The sequence below is a fragment of the Lynx canadensis genome, chromosome A3, assembly GCF_007474595.2.
Source record: "Lynx canadensis isolate LIC74 chromosome A3, mLynCan4.pri.v2, whole genome shotgun sequence".
Classification (NCBI taxonomy): Eukaryota; Metazoa; Chordata; class Mammalia; order Carnivora; family Felidae; genus Lynx; species Lynx canadensis.
The window spans coordinates 26,024,130-26,045,351 of record NC_044305.1 but is presented as its reverse complement, the minus strand read 5'-3'; the positions used below and the strand labels follow the sequence as shown (position 1 = coordinate 26,045,351).

The following is a 21,222-nucleotide window of genomic DNA, read 5'->3' as shown; positions in this document are numbered from 1 at the left end:
CAGAGCATGAACGGGGGAGGGGCAGAGAGAGAGGGAGACACAGAATCGGAAACAGGCTCCAGGCTCTGAGCCATCAGCCCAGAGCCCGACGCGGGGCTCGAACTCACGGACCGCGAGATCGTGACCTGGCTGAAATCGGACGTTTAACCGACTGCGCCACCCAGGCGCCCCCAAGAGTGTTCATTTTTAAAATAACAGCTCTTTTCTTTCTTTGACAGCTATAATACTGAAATTGCTTGTGATAATGCAAATGGATTTCAAATTCAATAGAACTTTTTTTACATTAAGTATTTTAAAAAATGATGAAGCCTTTTTTCAAGCATACAAGGAGTTTACTTTGCTAGCTTTAATTCCTCTTTAGGATTCATATAACAAAATTAAAACATCGTTAACAGACCATTTTAGCCTCCATTGTCTAAAGTTGAATTTTACCTTTGGATCATAAACTTTCTGTACACATTAATAGTTTTTATGTGGTATTTACAAATTCTCATTAAATTCATTCATGTTTTCAGAACTGTTGGTTAAATTTAGTAAGACTTTTTTTTTTTAATGTTTATTTTTAAGATCGCGCAAGCAGGAGAGGGGCAGAGAGGAGGACAGAGGATTTGAAGCGGGCTGACTGTAGAGTCAAGAAAAATTATGTTTTATTGGAATTTTATTGAATCTACAAATCAGTTTGGGGAGAATTGACATCTTTACAATGTTGAGTTTGCTTAATATAGAAGATGGTGTGGCTCTCCATTTTTTTAAAGTTTATTTTTGAGAGAGAGAGCATGAATTGGGGGAGGGGCAGAGAGAGAGGGGGACAGAGGATCTGAAGCAGGCTCCACGCTGACAGCACCAAGCCTGACACAGGGCGGGACTCGAACTATGAACTGGGAGATGATGACCTGAGCCAAAATCCAATGCTCAACTGACTGAGCCAGCCAGGAGCCCCATCCATTTTTAAACCTTTCTCCATAAAGTTTTGTTTTCTTCATTAGATGATTGTATTTCACAAAATTCTTTTGTGAAATTTGCCCCTGATTAACTTATATTCTTTGTTCTTATAAATTACATTTTTTTCATATAAAAAATTTTAAGTTTATTTTTGAGAGAAAGAGAAAGAGTGGGGGAGGGGCAGAGAGAGAGAGAATCCCAAGCAGGCTCTGTGCTGACAGTGCAGAGCCTGATATGGGGCTCGATCCCACAACCATAAGATCATGACCTGAGCTGAAACCAAGAGTCAGACGCTTAACTGACTAAGCCACCCAGGCACCCCTATAAATTCCATTTTCTAATTGGTGATATTACTGCTAATGTTGGAATTGCTGGAGTTTTTAATATGATCTTGAATCTTAACAACCTCGCTGAATTTCTTACTGGTCTGAATCTCTTGGCTCCTCAGTGAGAACCTAATCTTGGGCAGTTAAAACTTCATCAGTTTTGGGGCGCCTGGGTGGCGCAGTCGGTTGAGCGTCCGACTTCAGCCAGGTCACGATCTCGCGGTCCGGGAGTTCGAGCCCCGCGTCGGGCTCTGGGCTGATGGCTCAGAGCCTGGAGCCTGTTTCCGATTCTGTGTCTCCCTCTCTCTCTGCCCCTCCCCCCGTTCATGCTCTGTCTCTCTCTGTCTCAAAAATAAATAAACAGTGAAAAAAAAAAACAAAAAACAAAAAAAAAAAACTTCATCAGTTTTGGGGTGCCTGGGTGGCTCAGTAGGTTAAGTGTCCAACTTCAGCTCAGGTCATGAAATTGTGCTTCACGAGTTCGAGCCCTACGTCGGGCTCTGTGCTGACAGCCCGGAGCCTGGACCCAGCTTCAGATTCTGTGTCTCCCTCTCTCTCTGCTCCTCCCCCATTGGTGCTCTGTCTCTGTCTCTTAAAAATAAACATTAAAAAAATTTTTAAAAAACCAAAAAACTTCATCAGCTTTTTTTTTTTTTTTAAAGCAATCTCTACACCCAATGTGGTGCTCAAACTCACGACTTGAGATCAAGAGTTGCATTGTTCTTCTGACTGAGCCAGCCAGGCGCCCCAAAACCTCATCAGTTTAAATTTTAGTGTTCCATTTTATTCATGTTTGGGGCTTGTTATATTCACGGTGCCTTTTATTTTTTTAAACTCTGACTTGGGGCACCAGGCTGGCTTAGTTGGTAGAGTGCGACTCTTGATCTTGAGGTTGTAAGTTTAAGCCCCATGTTGGGGGTAGAGAGTCTTTAAAAAAATAATAAAAAAAAATAAAATATCTGACTTATGGGAAAATATTCAGGTTTATTTATTTATTATTATTTTCACCATTAGCCTCTTTTCTAGTTGCCTTGCCAAACTAATACACTTCCCGTGTTTTTATTTTATTTATTATTATTGTTTTTTTTGTTTGTTTACTTGTTTGTTTATTTGGAAGAGAGCAAGAGTGGGCAGGGGAGGGGCAGAGAGAGAGAGAGAGAGAGGGAGAGAGAGAATCTTAAGCAGGCTCTAGCAGAGCCTAACTTGGGGATTGATCTCACGACTGTGAGATCATGACCTGAGCTGAAATCAGGAGTTGGATGCTTAACCAACTGAGCCATCCAGGTGCCCTCATACATTCCATGTTTTAAAAACCCTTATTTGTGTTAGGAGGTGAATATGGGTAAAAAGTATAGGCAAGTATTCTTTGTGCTGTTTTTACTATTCCAGCTTTTTTGTATATACAAAATTATTTCCAAATGAAAGTGTTTAAAATGTATTTGTAAAAGTAACACATGCCCATGATCAGTATTTAAAAGTATCTGGAACAAAGAATTCCTACAACTATAACAAAAAGACAACTCAGTTTAAAAATGAGCAAAAGACTTGAACAGACACTTCAAAAAGGAAGATATGAGAATGGCCAATAGCATATAAAAAAGTGTTCAATGTCTTTAGTCATTAGAAAAATGAAAAACTTAAACCACAGTGAGGTACCACTGCATCCCACCAGCATGGCTAAAGTAAGATTGACAACCCAAATGGTGAGGATGTGGAGGGTCTGGAACTCCATACAGTGCTGCTGGGAGTGGAAATCTGTGGAAATGTCTGGAAGTTGTTTTCCTTTTAATCATTCATCCCATACCAAGCAATTCTGTTCCTGAATATCTACTCACAAGAGATTAAAAACCTGTCCAGAAAAAGGGGTGTGCAAGAATGTTTGTGGTAGCTTTATTAATAATTGCCCAAATCTGGAAATAATGCTGATGTCCTTTGATGAGAGAATAGATAAACACATGGTTGTGTATGACCACTACTCTGTAATAACGAATAATGACCTGATGCCTGTGGCCACACGGATGAATTTCATCAACATTAGACTGAGCAAAAGAAGCCAGGGACAAAAGAATATGTACTGTATGATTCTATTTCCATGAAGACCACAAACAGGCAAAAGTAATTTTTGGTGATAGAAATAAGAATAATAATTGTGTCAGTGGGTGGGAGAGGCAATGTAGAGTTGGGGTTGACTAGGAAGGGGCACAAAGGAACTTCTAGGGATGTTGGACATGTTCTGTATCTTGATATGCATTTGTCAGACTCATCAGATAGTATACGTAAGATCTGTGTTTTACTCTGTGTAAATTATACCTCATTTTAAAAAGTACGAGAAAGGACACACAGGGTGTATACATTGATCCAAGAACATTCCCGTATATTAAAATGCAATGCAGTTATCATATTCAGAAAATGTGGGGTGCCTGGGTGGCACAGTCGGTTAAGCGTCCGACTTCAGCCAGGTCACGATCTCGTGGTCCGTGAGTTCGAGCCCCGCGTCGGGCTCTGGGCTGATGGCTCGGAGCCTGGAGCCTGTTTCCGATTCTGTGTCTCCCTCTCTCTCTGCCCCTCCCCGTTCATGCTCTCTCTGTCCCAAAAATAAATAAAAAACGTTGAAAAAAAAAATTAAAAAAAAAAAGAAAATGTAACATTATTGCAGCCTTGCTGTATGTACTATGCAGTCACATTTAAATACCCCAATATTGGGGCGCCTGGGTGGCGCAGTCGGTTAAGCGTCCGACTTCAGCCAGGTCATGATCTCGCGGTCCGTGAGTTCGAGCCCCGCGTCGGGCTCTGGGCTGATGGCTCAGAGCCTGGAGCCTGTTTCCGATTCTGTGTCTCCCTCTCTCTCTGCCCCTCCCCCGTTCATGCTCTGTCTCTCTCTGTCCCAAAAATAAATAAATGTTGAAAAAAAAAATTAAAAAAAAAATACCCCAATATTGTCTTTTATAACTTTTTTTTTTTTTTTAGAGAGTGGGGAAGAGGGGGAGAGGGAGAGAATCTTTTTTTTTTTTTTTTTTTAATTTTTTAATGTTTATTTTTGAGAGACAGAGCATGAGCATGAGCAGGGGGAGGGCAGAGAGAGAGGGAACACAGAATCAGAAGCAGGCTCCAGGCTCTGAGCCGTCAGCACAGAGCCCGATGTGGGGCTCAAACTCTTGAACTGTGAGATCATGACCTGAGCCGAAGTCAGATGCCTAACAACTGAGTCACCCAGGTGCTGAGAGAGACAGAGAGACAGAGCGAAAGACAGAGACAGAGAGACAGAGACAGGAGAGAGAGGAGAGACAGAGAGGGACGGGGGTGGGGGAGAGACAGAGACACACACACACAGAGAGAGAGAGAGAGAGAGAGAGAGAGAGAGAAAGAGAGAGAGAGAGAATCCTAAGCAGATTCCATGCTCAGTGTGGAGCCTGATGCAGGGCTTGATCCCACAATCCTAGGATCATGACGTGAGCCAAAATCAAGAGTTGGACACTCAAGCAACTGAGCCACCCAGGCGCCCCTTTCATAACATTTTTTGTTTTTAAATGTTTACTTATTTATTTTGAGAGAGCAAGCATATGCGTGCACACACGGGAGAGGCAGAGAGAAAGAGAGGGAGAGAGAGAATCCCAAGCAGGCTCCTTGCTGTCAGCACAGAGCCTGACATGGGACTCGATCTAATGAGCCTGAGGTCATGACCTGAGCCAAAATCAAGAGTTGGATGCTTAACTGACTGAGCCATCCAGGCATCCTGCTTTCGTAACATTTTTAGTATCCAGGTTTCAGTGAAGGATCACTTATTACCTATTAATTTCTTTAAACACAGTTTCTTGATAGAAAATATCCTTGTGAAAAAAAAAAAAAACCCAAAAACAAAAAAACAAAACAGTCTTGAGTCCTAAGGCATATTATCTGATGCCTATAATTCTCAGCCCATTTCATTTTTGTCAGACATCTACAGTTAATGTTTGGAAAGTTATGGTGTCAAATGTGTAGAGTTTATAAAATGGAAAGATTAAGGATTTTTAAAAAGGCAGAATTAGAATTGCTAATCTTTCATTTTCTTAAAAGTTCTGTTTGCATTTTACAGAAAATGTGGCTTTAGAAACTTGGGATGGTAGTTTGAATTGCAAACAAATGGGCAGTATTTCTGTTTGTTTAATTAATGAGATTTGTAATCAACACTAGGTTCCCCTAGACTCTAGGGCCTCTGGAAAGGAAATTAGCTTTTAGTGACTTACTTGCCAGAGAAGCATTTAGCATTATAATTTTTCTTTTTTAATGTTATTTTCTTGATCACAAAAGCCAATATACATTAATTGTAGAAAATACCTCATGTTGAAAAGAAAGTCCTTACAACTCTGCCACCTAGAGGTGGCGATGACTAACATATGTAAGGAATATCATTAATATCATTGTTCTTGTCTTTTGTTTATGCAAACACATTCACACAATTTTTTTAAAAACAGGTGATGGAATCATACCATATGAATTTGCTTAATTCACTTGCTGTATCATCATTTCTTGTCATTAAATACCCTGCAGCTTTATTTCAAATGACTGTCTATGGTAGTGTTCCTTGATGGAAATACTGGAATTATTTTTTTGTTTTAAAACTTTTTTATTGTAGAAATATAAGAGTAAACTGCTTACAACATAAATGTTCAGCTTGATGAATGTTGTAAAGTAAACATCCTTGTAACTGCCACATAGATCATCAAGACATCAAGCGTGGCCAGCAGCCCCCAGAACCCTTTCCCACTCACAGCTCCCTTCTTCCCCTCAAAGGTAGTAGCTACTATCCTTTTTAGAGGTTCTATTTTTGTTTTTCCTTATTGTTTCCCACCTGTGTTTGCATCCCCAACAGTGTAGTTTATTTTTGCCTGTTTTTGGAACTTCTTACAAATGGAGTCATTACAGTATGCTCTCTTTTGTGACTGGCTTCTTTCATTCAACATTTTGTTTTTAAAATTCATCCATATTGTTGTAGTGGCGGTAGTTCATTCATTTTTCATTGTATACTACATGTTTTGATTCTACTGATGATGGGCATTTTGGTTATTTATAGCCCAGGTTACAAATGTTGCTGCCATGAACACTGGATCTGCTTCACGGTGTGTGTGTGTGTGTGTGTGTGCGCGCGCGCGTGCGTGTATTTCTCTAGAGAATCACATGTAGGAGGACTGACATTGCTGTGTTGTGGGATGTTTGTACCTTCAACTGTGCCACATAATGCCAAACTATTCTCAGATGGTTGGATCAGTTTTCATTGTGCCCATTCCTCATCCTCATTAGCACTCCTTGGTATGGTTAACTTTCATTTTAGCCATTCTTATGGGTGTGTTGATATCTCATTGTGGCCTTAATTTGCATTATAATGCGTTTTCCTTATTGTTAGTGAGGTTAAAGAGGTTTATGTGTGAATGTTGTTCATTTGGATATCCTATTTGGGACAGTGCTTTAATTCATGGTCTTTTGCCTATTCTTTTCCTGGGTTCTGTTTTCTTCTTGATTTACGTAATCTAGATACATGTTCTTTGTTGATTGTATCTTCTCCAACTCTGTAGGTAGTTTGCCCTTTTTACTTTATTAATGGTGTCTTTTGTGGAATGAAGGATCTTAATTTTAATGTAGTTCAATTGATTGACTTTCTCTTTTTAAGGATTCATGCTTTTCATGTCCTGTGTAGTCTTAGAAATGGAAGCGTTGGGTTAAGAGGACTTTAGATTTTCATTTACAGCTTACTCTCCCACTGGTAGCACATGAAACTTTGATACCATTTTCACTCTCACCAAGAATGTAGGCACGATTCCTTCACACTTACTAGAACTGGAGTTCTGGGGTCAGTTTTGCCCTTGTAACAGACCTCCTTGATTTATTAATGAGTATTTTATCTTCGTTTCCTCGTGAGACTCAAAGAGCAGGTTTGGTTCATCATTCTATGCACATGGCAGCCATTAAGCATAATTCCAAGATTAACACTAAAAATATTCTTTAGCTTTTGATTCTGAGGAGCATTTAGAGCTGGCAGGAAAAGAAATAAAGATCTAAAATGCCATTTTCTTTTTTATTAATTTAAGGCAACATGATTTTGGCTTAAATTAATGGAAATGATGAAGATTTAATACAAGGGGTCAAGGGACCCATGAAATTGATGAGTTAGAATTGTGTAGATTTCCTTTATAAATTTCTGGTGTATTTGTAAGAGGTAGAATCATGATTTTATCTGCTCTTCTTCACACACTTTATTCAAAGAAGACGACCTCCTCGTCCTGATTTATCTCTGTTCCTCCTCTCCTCAGCCCCCAGTATTCATTCAGAGTCCTTCCTAATTGTGAGGTGGAAGATGGCCCCTTGGTGTTCCCTGGGTTAGCGGTGGAGTTGAACTAAGACTCTGCCACAGAGCCCGTTCTCCATTAGGAGAAGAAATCAGGAGTGGAGCTCTCCTGCACTCTGGCCTGCTTTCCTTGAACTCATGGTTTAGGTGGCCAGCACTTTCCCTGGGCCTCACCACAGTCCCAAGTCCTCTTCCTTCCTGCAGACTTCCCATCGTTGCCAGAATGAAATTCCTGCGGCTCACATCGTGCCCCTCTCAGCGCCCTTCAGAGACTCGCAGATAGTCAGAATCTTGGTCCCGCAGCGCAGCGTCTCATCATTTACCTGGCTGCTCGCTCTTGAGCCTTATGCACCCAGTCCTCCAGGTGCTTGTTGAAATCTGTGCTTTCCTTGCATTTGGAATCTTCTCCCTCCTGTCTCCTACTGCCAAACCATCCACCTGCTAGCTTAATGCTAGTTTAACTTTTAAAACTCAGCTTAAGAGACACATCTCCCTGCAGGCCTTACCTCCGTGCCCTCTTTCCTCCGGCTCACTAAGTTAGGTGTCCCCTCTTCCGGACTGCCCCAGCTCTCTCTGTATGTCTGTTGCTGTGCTTTGTATTGTAGTAGATTTCATTTTCTTTCCTACTCCTTTGAGTTCCTTGAGGGCAGGACCCTGATTCTCCCTCCTTATACACCACCCCCCACCAGGAACGAGCATGGTGTAGCTTATAGGGGGCACCCCATAAATGTTTAATGAGTGAGTGAACATGAAATTGTGTCTAACTTTCGTGACGCATGTATGAAAAGAACTTGCAGAGAAAGAGGTCAGTTAGAACGGGATAGGAACTTATCAGTATTCTAAATCTCTCTTCTCCAAAAGCAGTGCGCATTTAGGAGTGACTGCTGTGCCTGTAGCATCTGTCGGGTTTTGCTCACCTGAGTTGTGCCTTGCTGTCACAGAAGGATGCCCTGCAGTGGTCTCGCAGTCCGGCTGCAGTGGAGGGAGAGGAGCCAGAGGACACAGCCGACGCGGAGAGCTGTGGGTCTAACGAAGCCAGCACTGTGAGTGGTGAAAACGATGGTAAGTACCCTTCACAGGATGGGCCAGGAGCTGCAGGCAGCTTGCTAGAGACTAACCTTCACTTCCCCCTCTTCCAGTTTCTCTTGATGAAACGTCTTCGAACGCATCCTGTTCTGCAGAATCTCAGAGCCGGCCTCTTTCCAATCCTAGGGACAGCTACAGAGCTTCCTCACAGGTAGGGAGGAGAGTTGGTGGCTAGGCTGGGGCTAGTTGGGGCCAGGCAGGAGATAGGACTCTTCTTCTGTGTTAACTGTGAGCGTGTAGGGAGAGTGGAGCGAATCAGTTTGGTCTTCACCTGTTGGTACAGTTCAGAGTGGGCCATAGGAAAAGTGGGCTGTGGATCTGAGAGCAGAGTGGTTTGTTTTTCTTCATTACCACAGATAATATAGTTTGCCTCCTACTTCTGACAAACACAGGAATATCTGGGTCGGGGAAGGCACAGTGTAGAGTGGGGAGCAAATGAGCTTGGGAGTCAGCACTTGGAATTATGGCCCTGCCGCTCACCAGCTTTGGGACCTTGGGCAAATTCCTTATCTGTAAAACAGGGTAACAATACAGTACACTCAGCCTGGAGTGGTAGTTGGCAAGGTGCTGGCCACAGCTCAGTAACACGAGTCAGTGCCACTCCCCCATCACATGCCTGAGCTGGTTGAATATATGAACTCTGTCGTACGAGATGGTGGGTGGAAACGTGGTGGAGAGGGACCACTCTTGTGGCCCTGTAGGTGACTCGGGCTCCTTTTGTAATCCCTCGGCAATACAGGCAAACAAGCAAAAGAAAAAGACTGGGGTGATGCTGCCTCGAGTTGTTCTGACTCCTCTGAAGGTAAACGGGGCCCACGTGGAATCTGCATCAGGTATGTGCAACCTTGTGATATGATGCTCCTTCCTCAGGTCTTGGGGCCTGCCTCCCTCTGGCAGCAGTGTCTGACCTAGGTGGTACGGTGCCCGTCGAGGCAGGAGGCCCTCCTGGTGGGCAGCACGCTGTGGTGGTGAGGCCTGAGCTAGGTTCCGGTGCTGAGCTCTGCCGTGCACACCGCCTTTTGGTCTCCCAGGGCGGCATGAGGGTCCGATGAAGGAGTGTGCAGGTGCTTGGTAAAGGTGCAGTGCTGTGCAGATGAAGATGGCGGTTTGGCATTCTTTGTGATACCATAAAGCCAGACCATGCGGTGGTGATCTCTGACAGCCCAGGGTTGGGCCACGGAAGCACCCGCTATTGCTGGCAGTGTCTCAGGGAGAGCTGGGAGAAGTAGGCTTGTCTGAGAGCCCTGGGCGCGGCGGGTGATGCTTTTGACCAGTGGAATGCTGTGCCTTCAGGGTTCTCGGGCCGCCACGCCGATGGCGAGAGCGGCAGCCCGTCCAGCAGCAGCAGCGGCTCTCTGGCCCTGGGCAGCGCTGCTACTCGTGGCCAGGCCGAGGTCGCCCGGGACCCTGCCCCGCTCCTGAGAGGCTTCCGGAAGCCGGCCACAGGTGAGTGGCTTGGCACTCATTTCTCTGCCTGTAAAGGGGGCCCCTGCAGGCCTAGTGAGGAGAGGACATCTTCTGTTCCACTTCCTTTACCAGTTTATTTTGATTTCTTGGGTGGACCTCTAATTTTTTTTTTTTTAACCTCGTATTTTGGTTATTGCACGTGTAGATCTCTGCTAGACTAGAGAGAACTCCTTGTGGGCAGAGGTGACGCCACGTTGTTCCTTGTATGTCCCTGTAAGGGCGTGGCCCGTGCCTGCCGTGGTGCTGCTTAGCAAGTGTTGGAGTGAGTGAAAATTGCTCTTGAGCTTCTCAGGGAAGAATTCCAGCATCTATTTTCTTTCTTGGGTAGCATCCTGTCACGTTTGTTCTCAGCACCCAGAGTTGCGGTCAGGACCCCTTTTTGTAGCCTAGTCAGCATGTTGCGGAAGGAGGCCTGTGTTGAATTTGGAGTGCTCCTCCCACCCCTCGGGAGGGCTACAGGCTATTTGCAAGGCCACTATGCTGTTTGCGATTTCAGAATTTACTTCTCAGAGCCCACATGCTGGTTATTTGTAGACGGGCCACATGAAACCATTAAGACGACTAGCCTTGGCTTCTGAAAATTCGACTAAACCGTTGCCCAAGTGGGACCTGGGTTTGTTGTCTTGCTGCTCTTCCAACTCCTCCGCAGTGCTTAACCTTAAGGTCTCATGAGTCTCTATTCTTAGTGATTTTTCTCAAATACAAGTGACATTTGCTGACGCTTCTGTGAGAGAGATTGACAGCTCAGCGGCTTTAAACGGCCCTTAGTACTTTGCCGTGTGGAGATCACCTCTCTCCGTCCCGTTGAGGGAAGGCGTCTGCAGAGTCGTCTGTAGGACACTCAGTAGATTCACTTTCAGACAACCGCCATCGTGTCTCCACTTGGCTTTGTGGAGCCTGTTCTCCAGCTTTGGAGGGAAGCTCGCAGCCTGCCCCCCTGCCTGCTTCTCTGTGGGAAGAGTGTCCCTTTCAGCCTGTGTCCCGGCACGGCACAGAGTCTCGTCTGAGGATGCAAGCCCAAGCATTCTCTTAGGTTTGGTGGCAACATCAGTGACCTGGACAGAGTGATTGTGACGTGCAGGTTAGGGCGGCCTGGATGTATGTGCGGATCAGTTCCGCGTAGTTTGGGGGCTGCCGGTAAACGTTCTCCCTCAGTTGACATTTGTTCCTTCGCTTTGAAAAGTCGAAAATCTGTACCTTGCTTCTCACTGCTTTACAATCACAGGTCAGATGAAGCGCAACAGAGGGGAAGAGATAGATTTTGAGACGCCTGGGTCTATTCTTGTCAACACCAACCTCCGGGCCTTGATAAACTCTCGGACCTTCCATGCCCTGCCAGCCCACTTCCAACAGCAGCTCCTCTTCCTCCTGCCAGAAGTGGACAGACAGGTGCAGAGGGGCGGCCTCCTCTTTGCTTCCCTCTGGGTGGGCTTCTGTTCTCTCTCTGAGTTTCTTTATTGTGCTTTTCGCCTCGATCCCTCTAGGTGGGAACAGATGGCCTATTGCGTCTCAGCAGCAGCGCACTGAATAACGAATTCTTCACTCATGCGGCTCAGAGCTGGCGGGAACGCCTGGCTGACGGTGAGTAGACGTTCTCAGACGGCTTGAGAGGCGCCTGCCGTGTGTGGTGTCGCTTGTCCTTGGTATTTAAAACCCAGACATTCATTTTTCACCAGTCTCTTCTTTTTCTTCAAGGGAGTATTCAGTGTAAGGTAGGCTTTCCTTGCAATACTAATGAATGTGGTGGGCGTTAATGTGGCCTATAGCTTTAAAGAAGGTACAGGGTGTTTGGGCTTTTGCCGTGTTGTGTGTATATATCCACCACGTCAGCGTCATTAAAACTTTCAACTCCTGTCTTTCTGGTAATCCTGGCATTGTCTAGATGGGTGGAGGAAAGTGCACCATGGCGTTGACCTATACGCTGAGCTCTTTTTGGACATTGCCACTTGAAGTGATTGTCAGCTTCTCTTAATTTAGTTTCTTGGGAGAGCTGCACGGGGAGTGTGCTGGGAGGTCCCCAAGACTCCCTCTGGGTTTGATGATTCACTAGGAGGACTCATAGGACTCTGCATGTAGTCCTACTCAGGACTCATGGGACTTCGCATATAGTTGTACTCGTGCCTGTGATTTATCACAGTGAAGGAATACAGAGCAAAGTCAGCAAAAGGAAAAGACGCTTGTAGTGAAATCCAGGGAAACCAGGCGCAAGCTTACAGAGTCCTCCCAGAGGAGTCACACAGGATGCGCTCAGTTCTCCCAGCAGTGAGCTGTTGACAGCACATGTGAAATGTGATCTGCTGGGGAAGCTTGTTGGAGACTCGGTACCTAGGTTTTTTTTTTTGTTTTTTTTTTTTTTCCTTGGAGCTGATCATGTAGGAAGCCTCTGCCTGGCACATAACTACATTCCAGATTCCCTGAAGGAAAGCAGGTGCTTGCCATAAACCATCTTGTTTGCATAAACAGTTTAGGCACAGTGAGCCATTCATGTCAGTTAGCGGGGGTGGGAACCCTCCTGAAATCCAAGTTCCCAGATGTCAGCCAAGGGCCAAACTTGTAAGCAGGCCTTTCCAAAGATAAGCAGTCAGGCCTGCCCTGTTAACTTTTTTCTGCACAGGGAGTAAGAATGGTTCTTTTATTTGTTTCTGTTTTGCTTTTTTGATCCATGTGTTGCTTTGCTGTTGAATGACTTGATTATCTGTGGGAAGAATAAATTTCCCTAGTAATAGACATGTTAGTTCTGTCATGAGTGAGAGCATGGTGTGGCTCTGGAGGAGACAGAAACCAGCATGAAGAAGATAGGGTTAAAAAAAAGATCTCCACACTGAAACCAAAGTCATGTGTATTTTGAAAAGTCCTGATGTGGTGGAATTGCAGGATTTACCTTTCCATAAGATAGACGTTAATATCCTGAATGCACACACTCAAAAAGCTTTATTTCTCTTTAGGCGAATTCACTCATGAGATGCAAGTCAGGATCCGACAGGAAATGGAGAAGGAAAAGAAAGTGGAACAGTGGAAAGAAAAGTTCTTTGAAGACTACTATGGACAGAAGTAAGGCCCTCGGTGCTGTGAGTCCTGGTCTGGGCTTTGGAGGGCAGAGAAACAAATACTCTCGAAGTCGTGCATACCAGTGTGCGGGGTGAGGACAGGTTGACCGCAGTGGCTTGCTAGTCTCACTTAGCTTAATGCCACTCTTGAGAAAGCTGATAATACATTTTTCTATGGTTGGTATTATGGACCATGCACATTGATTTTGTTCTGAGATACCTAACATCTAGAATAAAATAGGCATGTCCTCTCTGCCCCGTAACTGATGGTATGAATTTGGTTTGCAGATTGGGTTTGACCAAAGAAGAGTCATTGCATCAGAACGTGGGCCACGAGGAGGCTGAAATCAAGAGTGACTTGCGTGTCCCAGGAGAATCAGTGCGGCCACAGCGTGGTCCAGCTACCCGGCAGCGAGATGGGCATTTCAAGAAACGCTCTCGGCCGGATCTCCGAACTAGAGCCAGAAGGAATCTTTACAAAAAGCAGGAACCAGAACAAGCAGCGGTTGCTAAAGACACACAGTCTGTGGTACCAGACATCCCCCTCTACAAGGACGGGGAGGCTAAGAGCGACTCAGCAGAGGCGGGAGGCCCCCATCTGCCTGGCATGGCCTCTGCAGCACCTGACCCAGAGAATCCCGAATTCCTGACCCAGCCTGTGGCTTCCCGGACCCAGACCGATCCAGGCGACCTGGCACGTGCTTCCGCGTCTCCAGACAGGATTCCCAGCCTGCCTCAGGAGACTGCGGCTCAGGAGCCCAAGGATCAGAAGAGAAAGTCCTTTGAGCAGGCGGCCTCTGCGTCCTTTCCCGAAAAGAAGCCCCGGCTTGAAGACCGTCAGTCCTTTCGTAACACAATTGAAAGTGTTCACACCGAGAAGCCACAGCCCACCAAAGAGGAGCCCAAAGTCCCGCCCATCCGGGTAGGAGGCTATTTGGTTCCTGGCTGTCCTGGAGCCAGGATCCCTTTGAGGGCCAGGAGATGTGCAGAGCCCCTTTGTAGAGATGGAAGGCTCTGGGCCGTTGTGTTAATTACATGAGCGTAGAGCCCTCCGCCAGAGAACCATTCTTGAGACTGGTAGTCAGGGGGATAAGGTTCTTTTTCTTCCTCACTTCTTTGTTACTCTGTTGAAGTTATCTCTGGAGGTCAGAATCCTTTGGGGTTTTTAAATCTTGTATTAGGTGGTGGTAGATTCTTTGTGCAGTGACTCACACAGTCCCACCAGAAATTAAATTTAGAAGCATGACATACAACAGCCCTGGAGCTGAATCTTCTCAGAATGGGGTGGTGTCACGGACAGCCATTTTACCACCATTATTTCATTTGTAAAGAAAGTTATTTGATTCTTTAGGCCATGACTCCTAAGCTACTAGAATCCCAGTTTAGCCTTACAGTTGCTAGGTCAGGCCACCCAGTCAATAAAACTGTCTTCCAATTCTTCTCTTGCAGATTCAACTTTCACGTATCAAACCACCCTGGGTGGTTAAAGGTCAGCCCACTTACCAGATATGCCCCCGCATCGTCCCCATCACGGAGTCCTCCTGCCGGGGCTGGACTGGTGCCAGGACCCTCGCAGACATTAAAGCCCGTGCTCTGCAAGTCCGAGGGGCGAGAGGCCACCACTGTCATCGAGAGGCGGCCACCACTGCCATCGGAGGGGGGGGTGGCCCGGGTGGAGGTGGCGGCGGGGCCACCGATGAGGGAGGTGGCAGAGGCGGCGGCAGTGGTGATGGTGGTGAGGCCCGTGGCCACCCTGAGCCCCGCGGAGCCCCGAGCACCCCTGGAGAGTGTGCGGCAGATCTACAGCGAACACAACTACTGCCGCCTTGTTCTCTAAACGGGGAGCATATCCAGGCTGGGTTTGCCGTGTCCAGAGCCAGGAGAGAGGACCCGATCGCTCTCAGAAAGGAGGAGAGCTGCCCGCTACGGAGGCTTCCAGATGTCCTCACAAGTGGTCTGGAAGATGCCTCCCAGCTCCCCATTGCTCCCACCGGGGACCAGCCGTGCCAGGCTCTGCCCGCACTGTCCTCCCGAACCCCAGTACCAGAGAGATTAGTTGAGCAACCTGCGTTGCATCTAGATGTTAGAACTGAATGTGAGTCTGGTACCACTTCCCGGGAAAGCGATAATGAGGATCGAGGACCCTCTCTTCTCCGAGAGAATGATCCTGTGCAGTCTCTAGCGGGGGGTGTTGTACTGGAAGGAGGACCTGGCCAGACCCTCGACCATGACAATGACCCCACCATGAAGCATCCTGTGAATGTGACCCCCACTTCCACCACTGAGTTGTCTTTGGCTGGTTGCCTGCAGGACAGACAATGTGATGATGAATTAGGACTTGGTGATTCATGCTCACCCACGAGGGAAAGTGCTACTAGACAAGAAAACCTGACAACTGAGGCCCTCGTCTCTGATGGTGCTGCTCCTTGGGTGCCCGGCCTGTCAAATGATGAGGCGGTCGGATGGCCTGAACCAGACTCCAGAGGACGTGTCCCATCTGCTGAGCCCCAGGCTGTGGAAGAATGGGAGAAAGCTGCCCCCCTCATTCCTGTGTCAGCTGGGGAGTTGACTGAGGAGGGGCTAGTTCCCCCGGAGCACTTCTCTTTGGTCTGGACGGTGCCGTTGCAAAGGTGTGCTGACAGTGCTGGTGGCCACCGCAAACCGGTGGCAGGTGAGAAGTTGAAGATCAACGGAGAGTCTGAAGCACTAAGTCCTCACGGCGAGTCCACAGACACGGCCTCTGACTATGAAGGCCACCTGTCTGAGGACAGCAGCGAGGCCGACCCCAGTGAGGCCACAGTGGTGAAGAGAGCCTTGGTGGCGGACACGGATGAGAAACACGATTGGAACCACTCTGCCTCACTCTCCAAGGTGAATGGTGATCGGAGTCTGGTTATGAGGACAGACAGCATGGCTCCTCCTCAGAGCTGGGTGTCTCGTGTATGTGCAGTTCCCCAAAAGTTTCCAGATTCCCTGCTGCTGGCCAGTACTGAGTACCAGTCAAGGCCCACGATGCTGGGCAGGCCTGGGTCCTCCATGGAGGCCACTAACCCGCTCGTGATGCAGTTGCTGCAGGGTCACTTACCCCTAGAGAAGGTTCTTCCTCCAGCCCAAGGCAGTAGCAAACCCGAATCCCCACGACTCCCGCTTATGAAAGAGCAGGGCCACGGCGGCTCCCTGGGAGTGGGATCTTTGCAGGACCCTTTGGTAAACAGCTGTGCAGGTAGCAAGACCAGCCCCCGTTCTTTAAGAGCTTCAAAGGAGCTGCTTCTACCTGAGATCCGTGAAGTGAGCACTGGTCTTGCCAGGCTGGAGCCCACCCAGGCTCCTGGAGCTCCCCAGAAGATTGCCAAGACAGCCCCAAGTTTAGACTCCCTGTATCCAGTGACAAAGTTGATGGCTGCCTCTGGGAAAGTGGAAGAAGTGGATTCCAAAGAGCAGTTCTCTCCCGTTGGTGTGGAAGATCGGAAGGAAGCCCGTGACCTGTCCCAGCGCAGTAATTCAAATGCTGCCCCAGGCAGAAGTCCAGGAAATCTCACTACCTCGAGAGTCCCTTGTTTCTCATCTCCAAACGTGATCTCCTTGGATCCCGATCAGACAGGTCAGGCCCTGGGTAATCAGAATGGTGCTGGAGGTCAAGGGAAGAAGCTCTTTGGCCCTAGGAATGAGGCCGCGGCCCTTCAGCGCCCCAGACCCGTGGAGCCAACGCCACTGCCCGCTGATGCCCCTCCTGGGTTTCCCATTAGGAAGTTGGGGCCAAGCAAAAACTCTGTGTCCGGTGGGGTACAGACTGCCAGGGAAGACTGGGCTCCAAGGCCACCGCCTACCTCTCTTGGTGGTGTCAAGAACGAGAAGACTTTTGGGGGCGGTCCTCTCAAGGCAAATGCAGAAAACAGAAATGCAGCTGGGCCTGGTCCTCGGGAGCTGGTGGATCACTTGCAAGGGATGCCCTTTGTTCTTGACCTGCCCTTCTGGAAATTACCCCGAGAGCCTGGGAAAGGGCCTGGTCAGCCTCTGGAGCCTTCCTCCATCCCCTCCCAACTCAATATCAAGCAGGCATTTTATGGGAAGCTTTCCAAACTCCAGCTAAGTTCCACCAGCTTTAATTATTCCTCGAGCTCCCCCACCTTTCCCAAAGGCCTTGCTGGAAGTGTGGTGCAGCTGAGCCACAAAGCAAACTTTGGTGCGAGCCACAGTGCATCACTTTCCTTGCAGATGTTCACCGACAGCAGCACGGTGGAAAGCATCTCGCTCCAGTGTGCGTGCAGCCTGAAAGCCATGATCATGTGTCAGGGCTGTGGTGCGTTCTGTCACGATGACTGTATTGGACCGTCAAAGCTCTGTGTATTGTGCCTTGTGGTGAGATAATAAATTATGGCCATGGGAAAAGTTGTATAGTTAGTGTGTGTATTTTGATAATGATTGATCTTCCATCTGTGTACAGAACCCCATTGATATAACAGACTCTGTTTCTCTAGGCAAGAGCACTCTTGCCCCTCCTTAAAACTTGTAGTGCTAAGGCCCCTCTGTCGCTTACCAACTCTGCTGGTCTTGCTGCAAGGGCTTCCCGCGGGGCAGCTCATTGGGCCGCCCGAGGCCGGCTGGCCAACTCAAGCTCTCGTGCAGACAGAGCCTGGTGTGGCATGGGGAGCTTGCTTGACACCCAGAGGGACTCGAAACTGAAGAAAGAAGGTTGTGTTCTCCATCGAGGGAACTAACCTACCCGAACTGAGTAGAAATGTCAGTCTTCCACTGCCCCCTCCCTGCCGTGTTTCCTTCTGCTTGCTACTCCGGTCCTGGGGGAGTTAGTTGATGGCTGGGGAAGCCAGCACAGGGTTAAAATAACTCCCAGCAGTGCCCACCAGGGGGCCCAAGCACCTGCTGACCTCAGGGTCACAGTTCTGGCATTGGCCAGTTGACAGGAGCCGGTTTGACCTTTGGTTCTGTTGCTGAAGCAAATTTGGGACTTTCCTGTCTCGGTACAATTCACTGGCCCACAGGAGCTTTTGGAACCTCGAATAGACTCGCTTGGACAACGGGGTCGGGCATAGGGTTGTCTTTCCTCTTAAAATGCCATCTGTAGACCTTGTAAGTCAGATGTCCAGATATTTGGCAGGTGAATTCCTCTGCTTGACACCCTCCCTGTCACTTTGGACTCCGTGGGAGTGGGCATCTCCACGCACCTGTGTATGTGAAAGTCATTTTACATTTCAAAGCAGTGTGTGTTTCTTATTTTTATATTTTTAACTCTTTATCCTTGGATGTATAAAGTGAATTTTTTGGCTTCTGTAAGTATGCTCTATGCACCTCTAATGTTTTATCATGTATTTATATGTTGTACACAGTACTGGCCGATTCTGTAAATGGATGTATTGTACAGAGAACACAAGTGTCTCTCCCTTATTTTCCGTCTTCGGCATCATTGCATTAAAGTGGTGTACTTCTCTCCACCTGTGTCAGAGCCACTGCGCGCTGTGCTGCCCGACACGAGGGTGGAGTGACTGACTTGTGATCTGCCAGCGTGGCTTGGTCGCCTAGTGGACCTGCTGTAGCCTGCAGAGCCACAGCCAGCCCGCCCGCCCGCGCTCAGCTGAGCAGACGTGTCTCGCCCCTCACGTCTCTTCTCTTCCGACCTCCCACTGGCCGCTCGCTGCCGTACGCGACAAATCACCGCCACGGGCGTTAAGTGCTCTGGAGTCCAGGGTGAGTGCCCTGGGTGGCCCCAGGCAGGCTTTCCAAATACGGCTCCAGGGTTACCACCTTCAGCAATAGCTGGGGCCGTGTCCTCCTGGGGCCCGAGGGCTCCGTCTGATGTACTTCTGACAGCAGGTTGCTGAAGAAACAGCCACGCTCGTTGCCTGCCTCTCTCCCAACACATTAACAGCGCAGACGTCTCCATAGTTGTCTTCCCTCACCCTGCTTCCTGCCTTACTTCTTACACCTCGACTTGTGGCAGAGTTCAGAGCCCACATTTGACTTAGGTCTCCCTATGTGAGTGCTTCTGTGTAAAGTAGAAAATTGGTGTGACTTCAGCAAGTGTCATTTCACCCGAAAGGTCTCCCCCCACCCCACCCCACCCCACCCGGGTTCATCCACTGTGGCATTTTTGTCATCTGAAGCACGAGTGAGAAGTTGGCAATCATGTGACTTAAATGCAGTATTGGCCAAGTCCCGAGTTGGCAGCTTCAAGAGTCTGTTTACCAAAGACAGGGAGCAGAGGCCCAAGTGTGTTTGATCCTCTTCTTCCTTCTGCTGTGACCTTTGGCGGCCTCTAGGCTACAGGCAGAAACTGGTCTGGTCCATGGGGCTGCCCAGGGACAGCACTGTTCTTGTATGTCTCGTGGTTTTGGAAAAATAAACGTGTACAGCCTGCGCTTGTGGTCTCCGTCCTCTTGTGTGGCCGCCCCGCCGGGCTGGAAAGGAAGGCCAGGAATGCGAAAGTGGCACTGCAGGAGCGAACGCTGGCTCGCTTCCCCTCAGCTCCGGCTCCAGTGCTGATGTCCTCGGGCTGGAAGCTCTTCTGTGAGGTCAGTGCCGAAGGCCCAGACTCGCCGCTTTTGCTGGGTCTTTAGACTCTGGGCGTGACTGCGTTGACTGGAAGCCAAAATCGAACGAGAACAGTGAGGGCGCTCATCCCAGCTGCCCTGCTGAGACACACTCGCCGAAGAGCTTTCTGGTGGCTGGTGGCCTAGGGGGGTGGTGACCAGTTGTGACCTTGAAAGATCTGTAAACACGAGCGCCTCTCTGCATAGCGGGCAGCCAGCAGGTGCTAGTGGCGTGGGCCTGAGGGTGACCGGCTGCAGGACGTCCCAGTCCGTCCCCAGACATATCTGGAGTGCTGACACGCGCGAGTTTGTGCTGCTCAGAAACAACCTTAGTATAGAAACAAGCCAGAAGTAAAAAGACACATGGCGGAAGTACAGATTGACTAAAATGTGTATCCGTTAGCTCGTTTCCCGTGAGTTGGTCGAGGCCGGCTTTCCGTGTGGTGGAGTACCTCCTGGGGCAGTTCAGGCTGCGGTTTTGTGCTGCTGCTGTCGATGGAAGGGCAGGTGGAGAAGTGAGGTTGGGTGGCCCTGTAGTGACCGGGTGGCCTCCTAGTGGCGATGATGTGTGTGTACTTGTGCTGTCGGGGCATGGCACCCGTTGGCTCGCTTAAAGGCCGCAGGAGCTTAGAATGCTTTAGAAAGCAGGCCTGGGACCTGACCTTGCGATCGTGTCTCGAGTGTCGTGAAGGAGGCAGCCGAGGACAGTGGGTTCAGCACGCGAGCCCTGTTCCCCCTACTGGCTGTGCGGTCTCCGCGTCCATCTCTGCCCGCGCTCTCGCCTCAGAATGGGGACGGCGATTCCTTCTTTGTAAAGTCGTTAGTGCCTGGCACGCGGGGAGTACTCCGGACTTTTAGTTTGCACCCGGCAGGACAGTGGCGGCCTGACCTTGGAGTAGAGGTCTGTGTGACGCCTGCCACCTGCCCGATCCTTGCCCCAGAGGGGGACTGTGGAGAGGCGGGCCTTGTGCGCCGAGGGGTGGGGTGGCGGCCTCTCACCGGACATGTGGCTTCTGGCCTCACGCTCAGACTGTAGTTGCTGAGTGCACAGCCCTAAGTTCAGAGACTGGGTGTCTGGCAGAGGAGACTGTTTGTACTCATGATCTGAAGGATGAGGAAACCTAATGTTTCAGGATACGGAGAGACGATTATTGTACTGGCCTGGTGAGTATCGTGACTGTTTTATGTCCATCCTGCTCTAAAGGAAGTCAGAAGCTGCTCGAGAGAGGGATGGGGAGTATGTGTGTGCTTCATAGAGTAGCCTGCCTAAAATCAAGGGCCCCGGGGACCAGAGCATCTGCCTGCTTGCCTCCTGAGAGGAGGTGGCACAGGCTGTGTTGCCCTTGTGTGTGGGCACCGTTTAAACTGATGGGGAGAGTGGGCTTTGTGACCCTGGAGACTAATACCTGAAACCAAATGTTGACGGTGACCATACTTCCTCCTGTCTCCGTGCATCAGTTTGAAGGCCTGGACTAACTACTGAAGGTGCA

The 21,222-nt window shown here is 48.5% G+C and overlaps 1 protein-coding gene across 5 annotated transcripts in view; it reads left to right on the top strand.

The window, feature by feature from the left end:
- Positions 1–19,560, top strand: part of ASXL1 (ASXL transcriptional regulator 1) — a 77,445-nt gene extending 57,885 nt beyond the window's left edge. For 2 of the 5 annotated variants that reach the window (XM_030309810.1, XM_030309809.1), the window contains 9 exons: positions 8,529–8,649; positions 8,727–8,824; positions 9,413–9,506; positions 9,967–10,119; positions 11,366–11,529; positions 11,625–11,721; positions 13,086–13,191; positions 13,476–14,109; positions 14,637–19,560. In XM_030309810.1, coding sequence (XP_030165670.1) covers positions 8,529–8,649; positions 8,727–8,824; positions 9,413–9,506; positions 9,967–10,119; positions 11,366–11,529; positions 11,625–11,721; positions 13,086–13,191; positions 13,476–14,109; positions 14,637–17,555 — 4,386 coding nt within the window. In that variant the 3' untranslated portion in view covers positions 17,556–19,560. Of the gene's footprint in view, positions 1–8,448; positions 8,650–8,726; positions 8,825–9,412; positions 9,507–9,966; positions 10,120–11,365; positions 11,530–11,624; positions 11,722–13,085; positions 13,192–13,475; positions 14,110–14,636 lie in introns of those variants that run through there. The other 3 variants (XM_030309811.1, XM_030309815.1, XM_030309814.1) reach the window with 3 other exon arrangements.
- Positions 19,561–21,222: the final 1,662 nt, after the last annotated feature.